The 16080-nt window shown below is 45.8% G+C and overlaps 1 protein-coding gene across 1 annotated transcript; it reads left to right on the plus strand.

Annotated features, from left to right (window-relative positions):
• Positions 1-9692: 9692 nt before the first annotated feature.
• Positions 9693-16058, plus strand: HYI (hydroxypyruvate isomerase (putative)). The gene is made up of 8 exons (XM_033152404.1): positions 9693-9938; positions 10906-11014; positions 13589-13703; positions 14098-14176; positions 14969-15018; positions 15234-15303; positions 15465-15599; positions 15796-16058. The coding sequence occupies exons 1-8, from the start codon at positions 9740-9742 to the stop codon at positions 15867-15869; spliced, it is 831 nt and encodes a 276-aa protein (XP_033008295.1). The 5' UTR covers positions 9693-9739; the 3' UTR covers positions 15870-16058.
• The last annotated feature ends 22 nt before the right edge of the window (positions 16059-16080 follow it).

The following is a 16080-nucleotide window of genomic DNA, read 5'->3' on the forward strand; positions in this document are numbered from 1 at the left end:
ATGTGTATCTATCATCCTGCCAAAACTCAACACAATCCAGAGCCTGAGGAAAACCCATCACCATAGAATACATACCAGTATGCCATTGAAGGTGTGGATTTGCATGGATGACCATATATCAATAAACCTGCAGTCTGAAACCTGTAGATCTCCTTAGCGACCAAGCTTGCTGGAGGGTTCCAATATTTTAAAGCAGTGAATGGGAAATTCCAATAGCTCTGGCTTCCCTTGTTACTACAAGGCTTTAATGCAAAAGACTGGACCTGAGTAATTCTTAAAAACATTATTTATTTATTTATTTTAAAAATTTATGCTTTGCCTATGCAGACACCTGAACCAGTTCAGATTCTGTATCTGGCAACTTTACTCTTCACAGAGTTGAGAAAAAGGTTGCATTTCTAGCTCTTCAACTTTTCAGATTGTTGCCTGGGATGTAGTTGTTTTGGAATAAAAGGGAAGTGAGAATCATTGGTGTCAGTAGTAGTAGGCCTGACAAGCTCATGTCTGGCTAACTAGACCCTTGGTGATCTTCAGCAGACCCCCTTTACCACCATTCATGGTCTGTCCTGAAAACCAGCTCCTTTTTCTATAATTTGCAGCTGTCCATCACTAGCCAAGATTTTTGTTATTGCTGAGGAGTGGAGTCATGCTTGCGCTCATTGATTAATCAATAGCCTTAATTGAGTTGCAGCTCTTTAATGGATAGCCCACTGGCTCTTGTTTTTTAATCCCCTCGCACACATTGACCCAAGTCACTCACCTGTAGAAAACTGCTTATGCAGCAGAAGAGGCCATTGGGATCATGAAGGTCGGTCATGGGCTTTAGTCCAAGTTCATAAGCAGAAAGCAAGACTTGAGCAGATTTTCTTTTTCTGAGAGGAGAAATAAAGTCATTTTGGTTTAAAAGGAGGAAGGCCAGTGTGGCTGGACAGTCTATCCAAGCTATTTTAAATCCCCACTGAAACCCCCCAAAAAATTATTTTATAGTGATAGTTTTCTTCATCCAGTGAGGATCCTTTAGTGAAAAATGGAGGGGGCTGATTGTTTGGCTTGGTCCTGAAAGATTCTCATTCTGAACATTAGCTTCTACTGCTGACAATATTGCTTTTTAAGGCCCATTTATTAGTCAGAGAAATTTGGTGAGGGTTAGAGAAAAGGTCTCACAATTTTAATGAGATGCTCCTTGTACCATCAAAACCAGACATGGCTTTCACACCCCGATACATTGGAGGACACCAGATTGCATGATTGTGACTTCCAACCCAGCACTGCTTACCTTGAGGTTGATTAAGGCAACATGACATCAGAGGTAGCCAGCCATGTTATTTCTTAGACACACACACACTCTCTCTCTCCCTCCCTCCCCCCCCTCTCTCCAGTGACCGTACAACAGACTTTCCCTAGAATCACATCTGCAAGATTTTCAAGCCATGCATCTTTTTTTTCCTTTTGTAGTTCTTGCTTCTGTAGCTCTGCCTTTGCAGAACAGGAGCTCTAAATGGGAAGTCCTAATTTCTGAGCATGAAGGGATCTAGGGCTTAACACTGTTTGACACAAGATCCTCCTTTTCTTAGGTCATCACTGCAATTTGCAGGCCTACTCTTCAATGCATTGTGTCACATATTTCACATTATTTCTGATTAGGCTACCATTTATCTGAAGTGACAAAGCATATTTGCATCAGTACATAACCTTGTTAAACACAAATGGCATTAGGGCTAGATCTAATGCTATATTTTCCAATGCGAGCATTGACATTTATGTGAAGGAGGGGGAGTGTTTCACTTCTAGTGTTTGACTTTTTAAATGTGCCATTTCAAAGGAACAGGACATTTTAAAATTACAGTCCTCACCTCACCTCACCCCACCCCAGCCACTGGGGTTAATATCAGTATAGGAAAATGTTTGATGAAAGATGATCTACAGCTATCTACGCAGCCCCAAAACTTGCATAGTTACATATCAACAGACATTAGTTTGTGTGTGTTTGTGCATCTGTGCAAATTTAGTTATTTTACTTCTGTGTCATCTGAGACACTTCATTTACGATAAAATATGCAGTGTCTAACTGAAAAGAGCAAACACTTTCTCCATTAATGAGCTGTTATGGACTAGCTCCCCAGGAAACTAATTAATACACCTCTTTGGATACATCTGGCTAACACCTGGCCACTTTTTGTGGAAATGCAATTCCTTGCAATGTGATTCACTCCTCCAATACCCCATATGGGACAAACTCCTTTGCCTATAATAAAATATAGACTGCACTGAAAACTTGGGTCTGCCCACTTGTCCTACATAGTTCACGTAGCCTGAAGTTTGGCTATTTCTAGCAGTTGCCAAAGGGGCACTCACTGAAGCTCAGAAGTCAGTCAGTGGGCCCACCAATGCTCAACATTCTTCAGGCAAGTTCAAGGCTGCACACAATCCTCAACCTTCCTAAGCACCTGGTAGGATGAGATGAATGGGAGGAAAGAATGTCCTCCCAATGCATATATCCTCTCTTACCTTCCTTAACATCTCCACAAAAACAATCTCCAGCTCCTTCCTCCATGTTTTTGGACCTTCCTGGCCCTTTGCTGACTCACTCCCTTCCTCACCCAACTTTCCCACCAAACCACTAGGTTTGTTACATTGTTTTTCTTCATTTTCGCCTTGTTTCTAAATCCAGTGCCTCCCAAGTCAAACTCTTGCCTTCTTGCTTCTTCCTGTTTTGATACCTTTCTTCTTAGCTCCACCCTCTAAGGTCTCCTTCTGACGACCTGTTTGCTGAACATCCATCCTGATTTGCTTGTGCAAAAGGTTATGTGGAGGTTAGATTCTATCTGGTTGTTATTGAATGTTTCCCCCCGATTTGTTTGTGGAGCAGTTTCATGGCAATAAGCACTCATCCTGATTTACATGCAGATCATTTATATGCTTTTCCCGTTAGTTGTTCGTTCATGTATTTCCCATCACTTTTCTAAACACAAAAAGTCAATTTCTTAGACGTTATTAGATGGTTTGCTTAATCTTAACTCACCTTCCCAGTTACTAGTGTCCTCCAAGGGGGCCACACCAGCTTGGCTTAAGTGCAGTTCAAAGAGGGTGGGGTCCCTTTACCCAGTGAGACATTTTCCCCAGCCTTCCAGGGGTTCCCAGTTGCTAGTGGTGGTCTTACTGTGCTGCCGCAGTAGTGCTGCTTCACTCGACTGAGAAACCCAAGACATGCTCACAGCTACCTGAAAAGCCACACCTGCAAAATGCAGGACAACTGGCAGAGTCTTGCCCTTCACAGGTCTTATCTCAGATTCAGATATTGTACTGCATAGCATTTGCACTGCATATTGCACTGAATAACATTTGCACCCATCTGCAGACATTTGCTCAGGGAGCCACAGCTGCATCTTCAGAAGTAAAATGAAAAGCAACCCTTGGGGGCTGGGCCTACAGGAACTTGGGGCTTTGCTCTCAACCTCTGCAGAGCTCAGGAACATATGAAGGAGGATTCCCATCCCGTTTTGTCATCCCCGACAAAGCGGCCCCGGGTTCTCTCTCATCTGCTCTGTGAGATTTTCTCCCTCTGAGCCAAATGATTTTATTTTATATTTTTTTGTCCCGTACTGGTTTGAAGGAGATCCTCCTTAGTGATGGGGCCAGGGGCCAGAACTAATTGGAGAGCTGGCATTTATGGGCTGCTGCCTATTACTAAAGACAGAACTAGATGCCATGGATTAGCTAGGTGCCCTGGAGACCCAGTTGAGCGCTGTGCCGTCTCCACCCCCTCCCCGCTTGGCTGTCATGCCAGTGTTACTGTAATGAGCAGGAGAAGAGAGAGCTGCACTGTTTCGGTGCTTCTCACCCTCCGCATCTCTGATGGGTATGGCTGAGCTGCAGCATCTCCTAGTACACAGTGGTATAATTAGTGCCAGGGGGCAGCCGAGGTGGTCTAGCCCCACTAATGAGTACAGCCTTAGGCCCTTTTCATTTCCTTCCTGAAGATTGGCTTGAATGGGCGACAGCAAAGAAGCAGAGCCTGCTGTATTTAAAATCAAACCACTGTGGAGGGTTTGTGGGCAGGTGCCCCTCGCACAGAAAGAAATACAGGGCTTGAAAGACACCAAAGGCCATCTATTCTAACCTTTGCCAACCTGGTGCCCTGAATTACAGCTCCCCTAGGGAGCAGATCTATTCCCGCACTCTACAATGAGGCAGAATTCTGCAAATGTTCCTAACAGGTAAATCCGTATGAGGATGGGCTTGAGGGCTGCCCTGCCTCTTGGCCATTCCTGGGAGGTAGGACTGCACATCAGCAGTGGGTGTGGCTAAGACAATGGCAGCAGATAGCCAAGGGTGTCCACTTGTAGAAGGACCAAAAGCTTACAGTCAACTAGACAGGATGTCAAGTGCACCATTGGAAAGCATGCCAGGTTGATTTTTAAATTTAGTAATTTTGCTGGGGCCACATCACAGGTGGAGGTGAGGTTTAACCCTTTCCTCAGCTGTGATTTCCAAGAAGATCACCCTCTCCCTGTACTGCTATTAGCCTTGGCGTGGAGAGGGGGAGCTCTCACTGGCACCAGTGGGTCTTTGGGGAGTGTCTGAAGGAGCGTCTCCACCCCCATCGATCTACCCGGACACTGAGGTCCAACGCCAGGGGCCTTCTGGCAGTTCCCTCACTGCGAGAAGCCAAGTTACGGGGAACCAGGCAGAGGGCCTTCTCGGTAGTGGCACCCACCCTGTGGAATGCCCTCCTACCAGATGTCAAAGAGAACAACTACCAGACTTTTAGAAGACATCTGAAGGCAGCCCTGTTTAGGGAAGCTTTTAATGTTTGATGGATTATTGTATTTTAATATTTTGTTAGAAGCCGCCCAGAGTGGCTGGGGTATAATTTAATAATAATAATAATAATAATAATAATAATAATAATAATAATAATAAGGGTGTGTGTGCCATGCCTTTCCACCTACCAACTTGAGGCAAAGCAGCCAAGGAGTTAGTCAACAATGACATCCGGAAAAAACAAGCTGCCGCCTCTTGCTGGGGGAAAAAACCCCCCTCCTTATTAACTCCAGGTGCATTTAGATACAATATTGTTTTTCATAGTTCTTTAGCCTCTCTGGATTTCTGTATATTTTTACTGTGCATTTCCTCTAAATTGCAGTCCTTCACCCCATGGCCTCCACTTGGCCTTTTGCTTCTTTTAAACAGTATTATCTCATTTAGTGGCCTAGCATTTCATCTCGTTTTCTCTCTGGCTGTTGCATTCCTCCTTGGAGTGTATTTTAAGGAACACTTTCCTGTTACAGCTTCTGAGTTATTTCATTGGCAGTAAATTGACAAGCTTGCAAGCTTTCGCCTAATATCAGAGAACAATAGGACAACCTTTTGTGGTGCTGAAAGCAACATAGCCCCAGCTCTAAATCAGTTCAAACAATATATTCTAATCTCAGCAAAGCTTTTACGGTAGTTACATAATTATACAGCAGTTATCCCATCACTGCAGGGGTCCTCATACAATGTTGTAATGAACCTCCCTAAGTCAAGAAGGAAATTGCTTTAACCTCTCTGAGGGTAACACAAACAGCAGAACGGCTGATTGCTTGTTTGCCAATGCTTACTCAGCTCAGGCTAAGAGAAAACAATGCCCAATGAAAAGGAGGGCAAGTCCGGGGTGTAATTTAAAGTCCTTATTCCCTGAGGGCATTGGAGAAACAAAAAGTGCACAGAAAACAGAGACTAGCCATATGGCAGAAGTCAGTGCCTTAATTAGCAGATAGGAATGCCTGGGGGCAAGCTCTGGGCCTCAGTCCCGTTAGCTAAGGAAGCCTTTACTTGTAAACAGAGCATGCTTTCCTTGGGTAGAAGCTGTGCCCACCTTTTACTCTGCCTTTCCTTCTCCCTTGTGGTTGGATGGACTGCTAGCTTACTTCCTCCATGATGGCAAGAAGCTTACTCCAAAAGGCTGAAAGGTGCACACGAAAGCTCATACCAAGAACAAACTCAGTTGGTCTCTAAGGTGCTACTGGAAAGAATTTTCTATTTTGTTTCGACTATGGCAGACCAACACGGCTACCCACCTGTAACTGGGTATGGAAACAGTTTGAGTCACTGTTAATCATTAACCACATGGACAGGGACACACACACACACACACACACACACACACACACACACACGTTGTCTCTGGATAATGCAGAATTAATGGACAAATTCATGGATGGTTGCTGTGTTCTCCTGCTTTTCTCCTTTCTTTTGTTTGCCACATGCTGGGAGCGGGCTTTTAAGTCCAACCTGGCTGCTGTAGCTGCAGCAGCAGGCAAGCAAGCAGACTGCCAAGTGAGAGGGAAGGAGTAACGAAAGGGAGGAAATGGGTCTATGGGCCAACTGGCAATTGTCCAGGAGCTGAACTGAGCTTGGGTGCTGCCAGTTGCCGACCTCAGCCATAAAGGTTCCCTGTATGGTTAATTAATGAAACAAAGGAAAGCAAACACACACAAACACACAACACTGTGTATGCATATGTGTTGTTTGCAGCTTATTCTGAACAGCTGAAGAATCTTCACCAGTAAACCAGTTACTTCTGTAGCCTTCCCTGTGATTTATGTGCTGAAGCCTAGATAAACTGCATCCTCCTTATTTATATCCCTTTTTGGTGACAGTCCCATAATAATGTTGTGCTGTAGATATTCACAAAAAAATCAAAATACCTGCTTGAAGCAACACCCTGGGTTATTCCCTGCCTCAGGTTATAGAAAGCGACTGTTGTGCATATGGAGTTTTGAGAACATGTGATGCTTTATATGATCTGATGTATGAAATGAATGTGCAAAACTGTGAAATGATGTCTCTGAAATGGAAAATCACTAAATAATTACATGTCTCACACTGTCAGGTTCACTCAGTGAACCCCAAAAAACATAAGGCAGATGGAGCATTAATAATGCGCATATATATATATATATATATATATATATATATATATATATATATATGAAAGCTAGTGAATTGGTGCGTAGAACTAGTATCTGACAAAGTTGTCAACCGTATAAAGAGAGGTTGCTTAAAGTGAGGAGGCTTGGGCAAATGCTCAGACACAGGTTCCAGAGGGCACTCTGTGCAAGGTGACATAAAAGAGGCCAAAATGTTTACAGCATAGTACAAAAGACGTGTATGATCTCAAAAATGTATTGGGAGGGGCAGGAATTAAATAAAGCTATTTTTTATTAGGGGTTCCATTCAGAATCTGCCTGCTTCCGAGTATCAGAAGCTGGGGGGGGCGACAACAAGGGGGGGCTCTTTATGCTCCACCTGTGAGGTTTCTGAAGACATTTAGCTGGACACTGTGAGAAACAGGATGCTGGACCAGATGGACCTTTGCTTTGATCTAGTAGGGCTTTTTCATGTGTTAAATTATTCTTCTGATTATAGAGAAAGGAGGGGGATTTGGTTTATGTAAAGAGAGCCAACTGATGGACAGCCTTGCCTTATAGACCAGCTTTTGATGACATAGTGCCATCCAGATGTTTGGGATTACAGCTCCCATCAGCCCCAGGCAGCTGTAGTAGTTGCACCGGTGCAGTGACATGACAGAGCTATTGAGAGGGCTCTTGTGCTCGGATCCTGCTTGCAGGTTTCCCACAGGCATCTGGTTGGCCACTTTGAAAACAAGATGTTGGACTAGAACCAGCAGGCTCTCCTTGCGTTATTTTGACGACTTCCTGTTCTGCTAGTTGCCTGAATAAGTGTTAAATCAGAAGCAGAAGAACAACAAAAAGGAGAGGTGGAGAAAGAGGTGCAAAGATGTGTGTAGGATTTGTGTGGTCTTTGGGCAATTCCTTGCTTAGACGGCCATTTTATGCTGGTGCCACAAATCCCCTGGGTTGTGATTTGGACTATCATGAGACTGAAACAGTCCCTTTCTCGTCTATGTCTATCAGGAGCTTGATTCAGCAAACATTAGTTATATTAAATATTCAGTCTAGAAAAACTGAACTTGTTCCCTAATACAATGCACCCCAGATTTCCGGGCCCTGAACCTGTACCTCAAGAGACTTGCTCACATGAAGTATGTACCTGTAGCAGCAATAATATAAAAAAGCATCACACTGCCCTACTGCAGACCCCATTTAATCCAGAACAGCAGCAATTGCTTCTGTCTGTGCTGAAGGACGAAAAAGGTGGCCTGTACAAAGCCTCAGGCAAAGCAGAAGAACCAGTGCCCCAAAAGTCATTCCTGTCAGTTCTGGGTAATGAAAACAAGGTCTCTGGGATGCAGAAATTCACCAGGGATTTCAATGGATGGTTGGTGTTTGATGTATGAGGCCAGTTAAATTGGTATCAATAAATACTAACCCTGGAATGACGTTCTTTAATTATCAGCGCAGATTATACATCACTTCAAAGCAAACAAACAGCATGCATCGGGCCACAGAGGAGCCGTGTGCAAAATGCAAAGCAGAGGCTGGGCACAGCAGTGCCGCAGAGCAGCTAAGAATTGCAAAGTGCATGGTTAGGAGGGTGTGAATAATCATCTTGCAGGGTATTGAGCAAAGAAACTCCACTTAAGTTCAGTCTCTAGATCCATGTTTCTGAGATGTCCTTGACTTTTAATATTTGGAAAAAGACCTAAGGGAGTCAGGGGCAGGGTTGTGGGGTAGCAGTTTCTGGCAAGGACCTGTCTTTTACCTTCCCTTGTGGTGCCTGGCTTGGCTTGATTGCTTGAGCTACATGGCTCCACCTGTCTTGCTGTGAGTTTCCTTCCTCCTTCCTGCGCAAGCTGTGGTCGGAAAGCATGTAATGGTCTGCCTTCCGAGCAAGGAGAAGAACTATACAGGTATTAGATGGATTTAAAAGGGGATTAAGCAAATTAACGGAGAGCAAAGCCATAAATGATTATGAGTTGCAATGGTTATATGCATCAGGATCAGAGGCACCATGCCGCAAAATAACAGTTGCCAGGGAACGACAGCAGGAGGTGACTGTTGTGCTCATGTTGTTCTTATGGACTTGTCATAATGCATTTGGTGGGACCATTGTGGAAAAGCAAGATGCTGGGCTGGATAGGCCTTTGTGACATCCTTCTCATGGTGCTCCTGGAGAACCAGCCAGGACAGAGCAGGTGGAACTGTTATCAGGAAGAAGGGGAATGATGAACATATACTCCTAGGGCAGAAGCAGGGTGAGAATCTAGGGGCAATGCAAGGGAAACTAGATGTAGGCCTTCAGGAAAGATGGTGCACATTGGCGTATAATCACCTATGGACAGAGGAAATGAAGTGCCAAAGGAGATGTTTTTATACAATATAAAAAAATATGCTTTCCCCTGTCTAGTCGAGAGAAGCTTTTCTAAAAGAAGATTTATAGTTCAAAATGAGGATAAGCCTTCTGTCCCTACAGGTGTAATGATCCCAGCGATGCGACACGTGTTCTCTGGATACACCTGAATGCAAACGGGGTGGGTGGAGGGGCAAGGGAGCCGGCGCAGAGCCCGCGAACGCCCCCTCGCGGCAAGACTGCGACCCGCAGGACCCTGCGCCTCTTTCACACGCGGCGCGAGCGTCCGCGCTCCACCTCTACTCCTCCTGCGGCGCCTCTTTCCTCGGAGGCGGAGCAGCAGCGCGCAGCGGGCGCCAAGGGCTCGTCTCCCGGACACCTCCCCTGCCTCCTCCGCCCCTCCTCTCTCGGCCTTTGCTGGGTGTTACAGGCGCTGCGCCGCCCGCCCTGGCTCCCTGGGGCCGCCGCTTCGTCGTCCGCCATGGCTCCGCTGCGCTTCGCTGCCAACCTGGCGTGGCTCTTCCAAGAGAAGGCGACGCTGCCGCAGCGCATAGAGGCAGCTGCGCAGGCCGGCTTCCGAGCGGCGGAGTTGGGCGCCCCTTACGCTTGCAGCGCCGAGGAGCTGCGGGAGGCGGCAGACAAGGCCAGGCTGGAGCTGGTCCTGCTCAACGCCCCGCCAGGTACCCGACCGAGTTGCCCGTGGCTGGCGCCCTTTTCTCCCAGATATAATATGGTCTCCCCACCCGGACCCAGCCTTCTCCCATGACCTCCATAGGCACTACTACAACGGGGATGCCTTTTCACGGAAAGAGTGAAAAAGGCAAGCAGGCAGGCAGAAGTCAACAGGTAGAACTTAATAGTCTGCATCTTTCTGGAAACACTAAATATCTTTTCTGCCTGCTGCTGTACAGCTTTTAGGGGTACAGAGCCTCTGATCATTTTTTTTTTACTAAGTAGTAGACCTCACCTGTTACCAGTTGAAACTTGAAACCGATTCCTGCAGGTCAGGTGCAAAGTCCATCACCTCTTTTCCTCTTTCTTTGTATCACTCTTGGCACCCAAGATAGTGACCAACATCTCCCTCTTACTTCACTGTACACTGGGTGTCTCTTTCACAGGCTTGGAGAGAACATATGGGTCCATTTTCTTGCCCCCCAAACCCTGCTGCCTCCTAGACCAGAGGTAGGCAACCTAAGGCCCGTATGCGGCCCAATTGCCTTCTCAATCTGGCCCGCGGATGGTCCGGGAATCAGCGTGTTTTTACACGAGTAGAATGTGGCCTTTTATTTAAAATGCATCTCTGGGTTATTTGTGGGGCATAGGAAATCGTTCATTCCCACCCCCCCTAAAATATAGTCCAGCCCACCACATGGTCTGAGGGCTGAAAAAGGTTGCTGACCCCTGCTTAAAACAGTGGTTGTTTCGATCGAAGATATTCCTATTAGAGGTTATAGACTGCCCTTCTGCTTGCCAAAGACCAAGCAAATAAAGCTGTTCTGTACCTCTCACCTCTTCCTGACCCCAAACATAGGAGCACTTAGCTGGCATATAGGACAGCGGGTATCATTTATGGCAGACATCTATTTCCTACTATTTTGTCCCCTGCAACATATATATACTGGGTAATTTTTACTGCTCTTTCCCCAGGAAACCAAGACGATGACAGGGGCTTAGGGGCAGTGCCTGGCCGCCAGCATGAATTCCGGGAGGCCCTGGCTTTGGCTGTGAAGTACTGCAAGGTCCTGAAATGTCCAAGGTAGTATTTTAAGTAGTTAAGATATATGTATATTGAACACCAGCGTCATCCTTGTGCCATAATACAGGAATGATCAGAATTGCTGCAGTGGTGGTTGTGTTAATTGAGTTACACGTCTCCTCACTATTGTACTTTGAAAGTGAAGTGGTGTAATAAGTGCCTTTTTCATCACAGACCCATGCAAAGGCAGGCCCTGAAACCTGGAAAGAAAGCAAAGGGCAAGTTATGTGTTCACCTGTTTTTTTACTTGTCTGTCAGCAAACCTGCTAGCCATGCTAGAAAGAATGAATCAATTGCTGTCCTTTATTGAAATGAAGCATCTTTCCTCATCTTCCCCCTGCCCCCGCTCCACTCTGGGATCTTCTTTGCTAAAGGCAGGAAATGTGCTAAGGAAGCAGGCACAGGATCTAGCCCCTTTCCATAGCTCCGTCTTCATAGTTCCATAGTCTTTTCCTTGCCTTATGCCAGGACTCACTTATGCAAGGAAACCATAAATCTTGTAAGAGGCACGAGTTAATGCAGGATCGTTCCACAAAGACATCTGATTTACCACAGCTACTGCCCTTGCTGGTGCTGCAAATCTTCCCTTGCTCAGGGTAGTGTCTTCCTGCGTTAAAATATGCAGCATGCAGCCTTTATTAGGACAGTCTTGTAGTACATAAATATTTAAAAAAGGAGAAGGGCAATTAAAGGCCAAATATGGGCGGAAGGGAAGGGAAGATAATTTTTGCACAGTCATGTATTATTTCAAGGGAGGGGCTGGTTTTAAGGAGGATTGAAGCAGGGTGGTGTGATGGACAGAAAGTGGAAATTTGACTCCAGAGATAGGGAGGAGGAACAAAACATAAAGAACAGCAAAAGCACACACTTAGCAGCAAGGTGGAATAAGGGGATGCAAGGGAGGAGAGAGGTCAGGTGTTGTTGGTGGTAACAGTGGAGATCAAGATCCTTCTGTTAGTGAATACACACATTATCTCCCATTTAGGGCATTCCCAGCCCTGGCACTGAGATTGGCACCTTTGGTAAAACTAGCTACTTTCCTGCCTGGAGTGGTTTTGTTTTAAAACCTTGCTTATTCATTCACTAGTTAAAAGACAAGTATAATAATAACACATTTTCCATTTTAAAGGCTTTTATTTCCTGAACACAGTGGCATCTTTAGACATGACGCAGCCGGTCTATCACTCTCAAGGCAAACCCATTGGGGGAGGAGCCATAGTTCAGTGATAAGAGCAAATGCATATTCTTTCATTGCAAGGGGTTGGACTAGATGATCCTCAGGGTCTCTTCCAACACTACAATTCTGTGCTTTGCATGCAGAAGGTCTAATGTTCCATCCCGGGCATCTTCAAGTAGTGCTGAGAGACACCCGCCTGAAACCCTGGAGAGACGCTGCAAATCACTGTAGATCAGTCTTTCTCAGCCTTGGGTCCCTAGAGCTTGTTGGACTACAACTCCCATAATTCCTAGCCAGCAATGGCCAGTGGTCAAGGACAATGGGAGTTGTAGTTTAATGACTTCTGGGGACCCAAGCTTGAGGAAGGCTAGTGTAGACAATGCTAAGCTACACTAGCCTTCCTAAACCTTGGGTCTCCAGAAGTCATTAAACTACAACTCCACATCAAAGGGATGAACCAACCCAGGTAGCCCCATTTAGGTTCATTACTGAGCATGGAAGTGTTGCTTGCAGTTTCTGCCGTCCAACAGAATGAGACACCTCACCTCTGAGTGCGGAGGGAGAGAAAACATAGGCAGTAAGACACAGGCTAGTAATGAGTGACAGATGTTAGGACATTTCCAGAAGCTCACCGGCAATACCAATTTTGCATGGCGCTTTGCGTTACATGAAGAAAGCAGAACAAAGTGGTGCAGCTGGCTATTTTGGTGTAAGACCATGCCCTTTTAATTTGGAAAATTAACACCAGTCTGTTTTTGCAATCGTACTTGGCAACACTGTGTGGTATTTTGCTAAACTGTAAAACAGACACACTGAAACCAAGCAGACATAAAGTAGTCATAACTAATGCAAGTTCAATTATTTTATTGGGTTCACTCAGATACCACCAATTAGTTAGAAATCTCATTCATCCTCAAGCAACACATGCATGGAAATGGTGAAAGCACATCAGCATTCCTACCCAACTGATTGTGTGTGTCCAACATGGCGATCAACTACTACTAAGGTTCTGTCAGTCTGCCTATAGTGATTTTGCATATGTGGCCTGTGGGTGCTGTTTGTGAGCTCAAAATCTATGCCAAGCTAGGTGAGCTCATGGTAAATAACAGAGTATAGTTTGTATGATTTTGATACAGACGTTCTTGTCATTCCTACTACATGTTGCAGGTGTTTGCTTATCCCAGCTGAAACCCTGGTGTAGTGATGTGTGTTGATTGCTGAGTGCTAGAGGTGGCTTCATGGGTCATTGCATCTCCTCAGGGGAAAATTAAAGCGGGCATGAGACAGCTTTCACTTCAGTAGCATCATATCAGCATCGTGGATGCCTCGAGGGCAGAAAGCCACCGGCACTGCTGCTTCTGTCCCTCTTCCATCCTGATCCAGCCTTTTGCTTACAGGATCCACATTATGGCCGGGCGAATTCCTTTGGGTGCTGAGAGGGAGGAAGTGTCAGCAGAGATGGAAGCCACCTTCATTGAGAACCTCAGATATGCTGCTGGGATCCTGGCTCAGGTAGGGGCTGGGTAGATGCCTGTTAAGCAGCAACCTGCACTGCTTCATCAGAAGGGTGAGGTGCCTATTCAACAGTGATTCCATTTGGTGGTGAGACACTTTCCTGAGCTCCAGAGAACCCAAGAGGCAAAGTGTTAGCAAGACCTGCTTAAAGAAGCTCCACCCCAGTTATTAGTCAGGCCTGGCAGGAGGGCACACAGAAGAATGTTCATGAAAACAGGAGTGATTGGGCACTGGTGGCAGTGGTTGGGTGATGATGACAGTGGTTAGGAAACTGGCCAGTGACAAGAAATAATATAAAAGAGGTGAGCTGCCCAGCAGCAACACTTTCCTTCGCTTGCTAGCCTAAGGCACTGAGTGGCTATTCTTCCATTTCCTTGCTCTGGTATTACAGGAAAAGATCACTGGATTATTGGAGCCTATTAATAGCCGGATTACTGATCCCCGTTACTTCTTGACTACTCCAGAGCAAGGTAGGCTATGGCCTAAGACTCATCCCTTCTCCACAGATAGGGAATTGTCCTTCTAAAGCAGTGTTCCCCAAACTTGGTCTCCAGCTGTTTTTTTTTACTACAACTCCCATCATCCCTAGCTAGCAGGACCAGTGGTCAGGGATGATGGGAATTGGCAGTTCAAAAGCAGCAAGAGCCCCAAGTTTTGGATACACAGTTCTAAAGCAAGGGTGGCTACGTCAACCCCGACCTCTCTCACCACCAAAGGAGCACAAGCGAACAACAGAGAACCTGCACAAACAACGCTGACACCAAACCCTACATATACTAAGTAAAATAGAAACGACGTCACCCCACCCCACCCATCCCCCATCCCGCCCACCTCTTTCCCCCTTTTCTTCCTAATGTCTCAACAAACGAAACTGATTTGTAAATAAGTTACATGGAAAAAATATGAAAGAGACCTTACACGTACCTTTGTAAATCAAGAAAATCTTTAATAAAAATAGTTAATAAATAATAATAATAATAATAATAATAATAATAATAATAATAATAATAAAGCAAGGGTGGGAAACCTGTGACTCCCTAGATGTTGCTGAACTACAACTCTTCACCCCTCACCGCTGGCCACACTGACTGGGGCCAATAGGGGATTGAATACAGCAACATCTGAAGGGCCACAGGTTCCCCACTCATATTCTAGAAGTTGCTGGAGAATGGGCTTTGGGACTGCACAGTGCACAGGAAATAGAGCAAATGGCTCCCCCCCCCGAATCAGTTGTGATATTGTAAGTCTCCATTTTTCTTCAGCTGCTGCCATTTTGAAGAAGGTGGGAAGCCCCAGCCTGAAGCTGCAGCTGGTGAGTTTCACTAAGGGGAACCTGGCCTCAGTTATAGAAGTGGGTGTTGGGCTTAGAGGACTGGTTGGGATCACCAGAGGGATGAGAGAGGCTGATCAGCAGGCACCCCCAACCTAGTGCCCTCACACCACCCCCATTTTGGCTGGAGCTGATGGGAGGCCTAGTCCAGCCTCTGGAAGACAGCTGGACTGTGCCTTCTTATGTTTACTCCACAGGACATTTTCCACTGCCAGATCATGGACGGTAACCTGACTCAGAATTTGGAAAAGTATTTCCCAATTATTGGTAAGACAGGAAAGGTTCAGTTGCTCCCTAGTATGGCTTCAAAACTGGGATCCCTTGCAGGGGGTTGTTCCTTAGCAAAGGGGCAGATGCTGCTGTAGTTACAAAATAGTTCCAGTAAGACCCCTATGCCTAGTCCATCATTTTACCTTCTTTCTCTGCAGGACACATTCAGTTTGCCCAGGTACCCGGACGGCATGAGCCCGACAGCCCTGGTGAATTAAATTTCCCTTACCTCTTCCAGCTGCTGGAGTCAATGAGTTACAGTGGCTTTGTAGCATGCGAGTACAAGCCCAAAGGCAAGTCTGCTTAAATTATCCCAAGGGAATAGGGGGATATTTTGCTGTGTGAAATGAAGCGTTGTAGCTGGGAATTTTTAGGCTGCTGATGTAACCCACAGTTTCTCTGCTTCACAACTGCCAAAACTGTGGGCGGGGTGGTGGTGTTGAAGAAGTGCAAAATTGGTGTTGCTGATGCTTGTGGCTTCCCTTACAGAAAGCACATTGAAAGGGCTGGGCTGGCTGCACGCATACTGGAAGAGTCATGGTGTACTGGATAGTGGAAGCTGAGGGGTTAAGTTCAGCAGCTGAAAAACTGGAATAAAGAGCATCAGAGGCGGAGTGCAATCACTACATGCCAACTTGGAAAAGCAATGTTCTTTCGTTTATCTCTCTTCTGGATGCATTTTGCCTCCTAATAAAACAAAATAGCATGCCTAGGGTCTTGTTCCAACTCAAGTTCTGGAATGGCTAAAGGCTTCTCTTGTACTTTGTGTTCCTA

This window comes from Lacerta agilis, chromosome 6 (genome assembly GCF_009819535.1).
Source record: "Lacerta agilis isolate rLacAgi1 chromosome 6, rLacAgi1.pri, whole genome shotgun sequence".
In the NCBI taxonomy this organism is placed as follows: domain Eukaryota; kingdom Metazoa; phylum Chordata; class Lepidosauria; order Squamata; family Lacertidae; genus Lacerta; species Lacerta agilis.

Excerpts from the sequence above, each read along its gene's own strand:
- HYI (XM_033152404.1), top strand. The coding sequence starts at position 9,740 with ATGGCTCCGCTGCGCTTCGCTGCCAACCTGGCGTGGCTCTTCCAAGAG. Across the intron at positions 9,939-10,905 it reads CCTGCTCAACGCCCCGCCAG|GAAACCAAGACGATGACAGG; the intron begins GTACCCGACCGA and ends CTCTTTCCCCAG. Across the intron at positions 13,704-14,097 it reads CTGCTGGGATCCTGGCTCAG|GAAAAGATCACTGGATTATT; the intron begins GTAGGGGCTGGG and ends CTGGTATTACAG.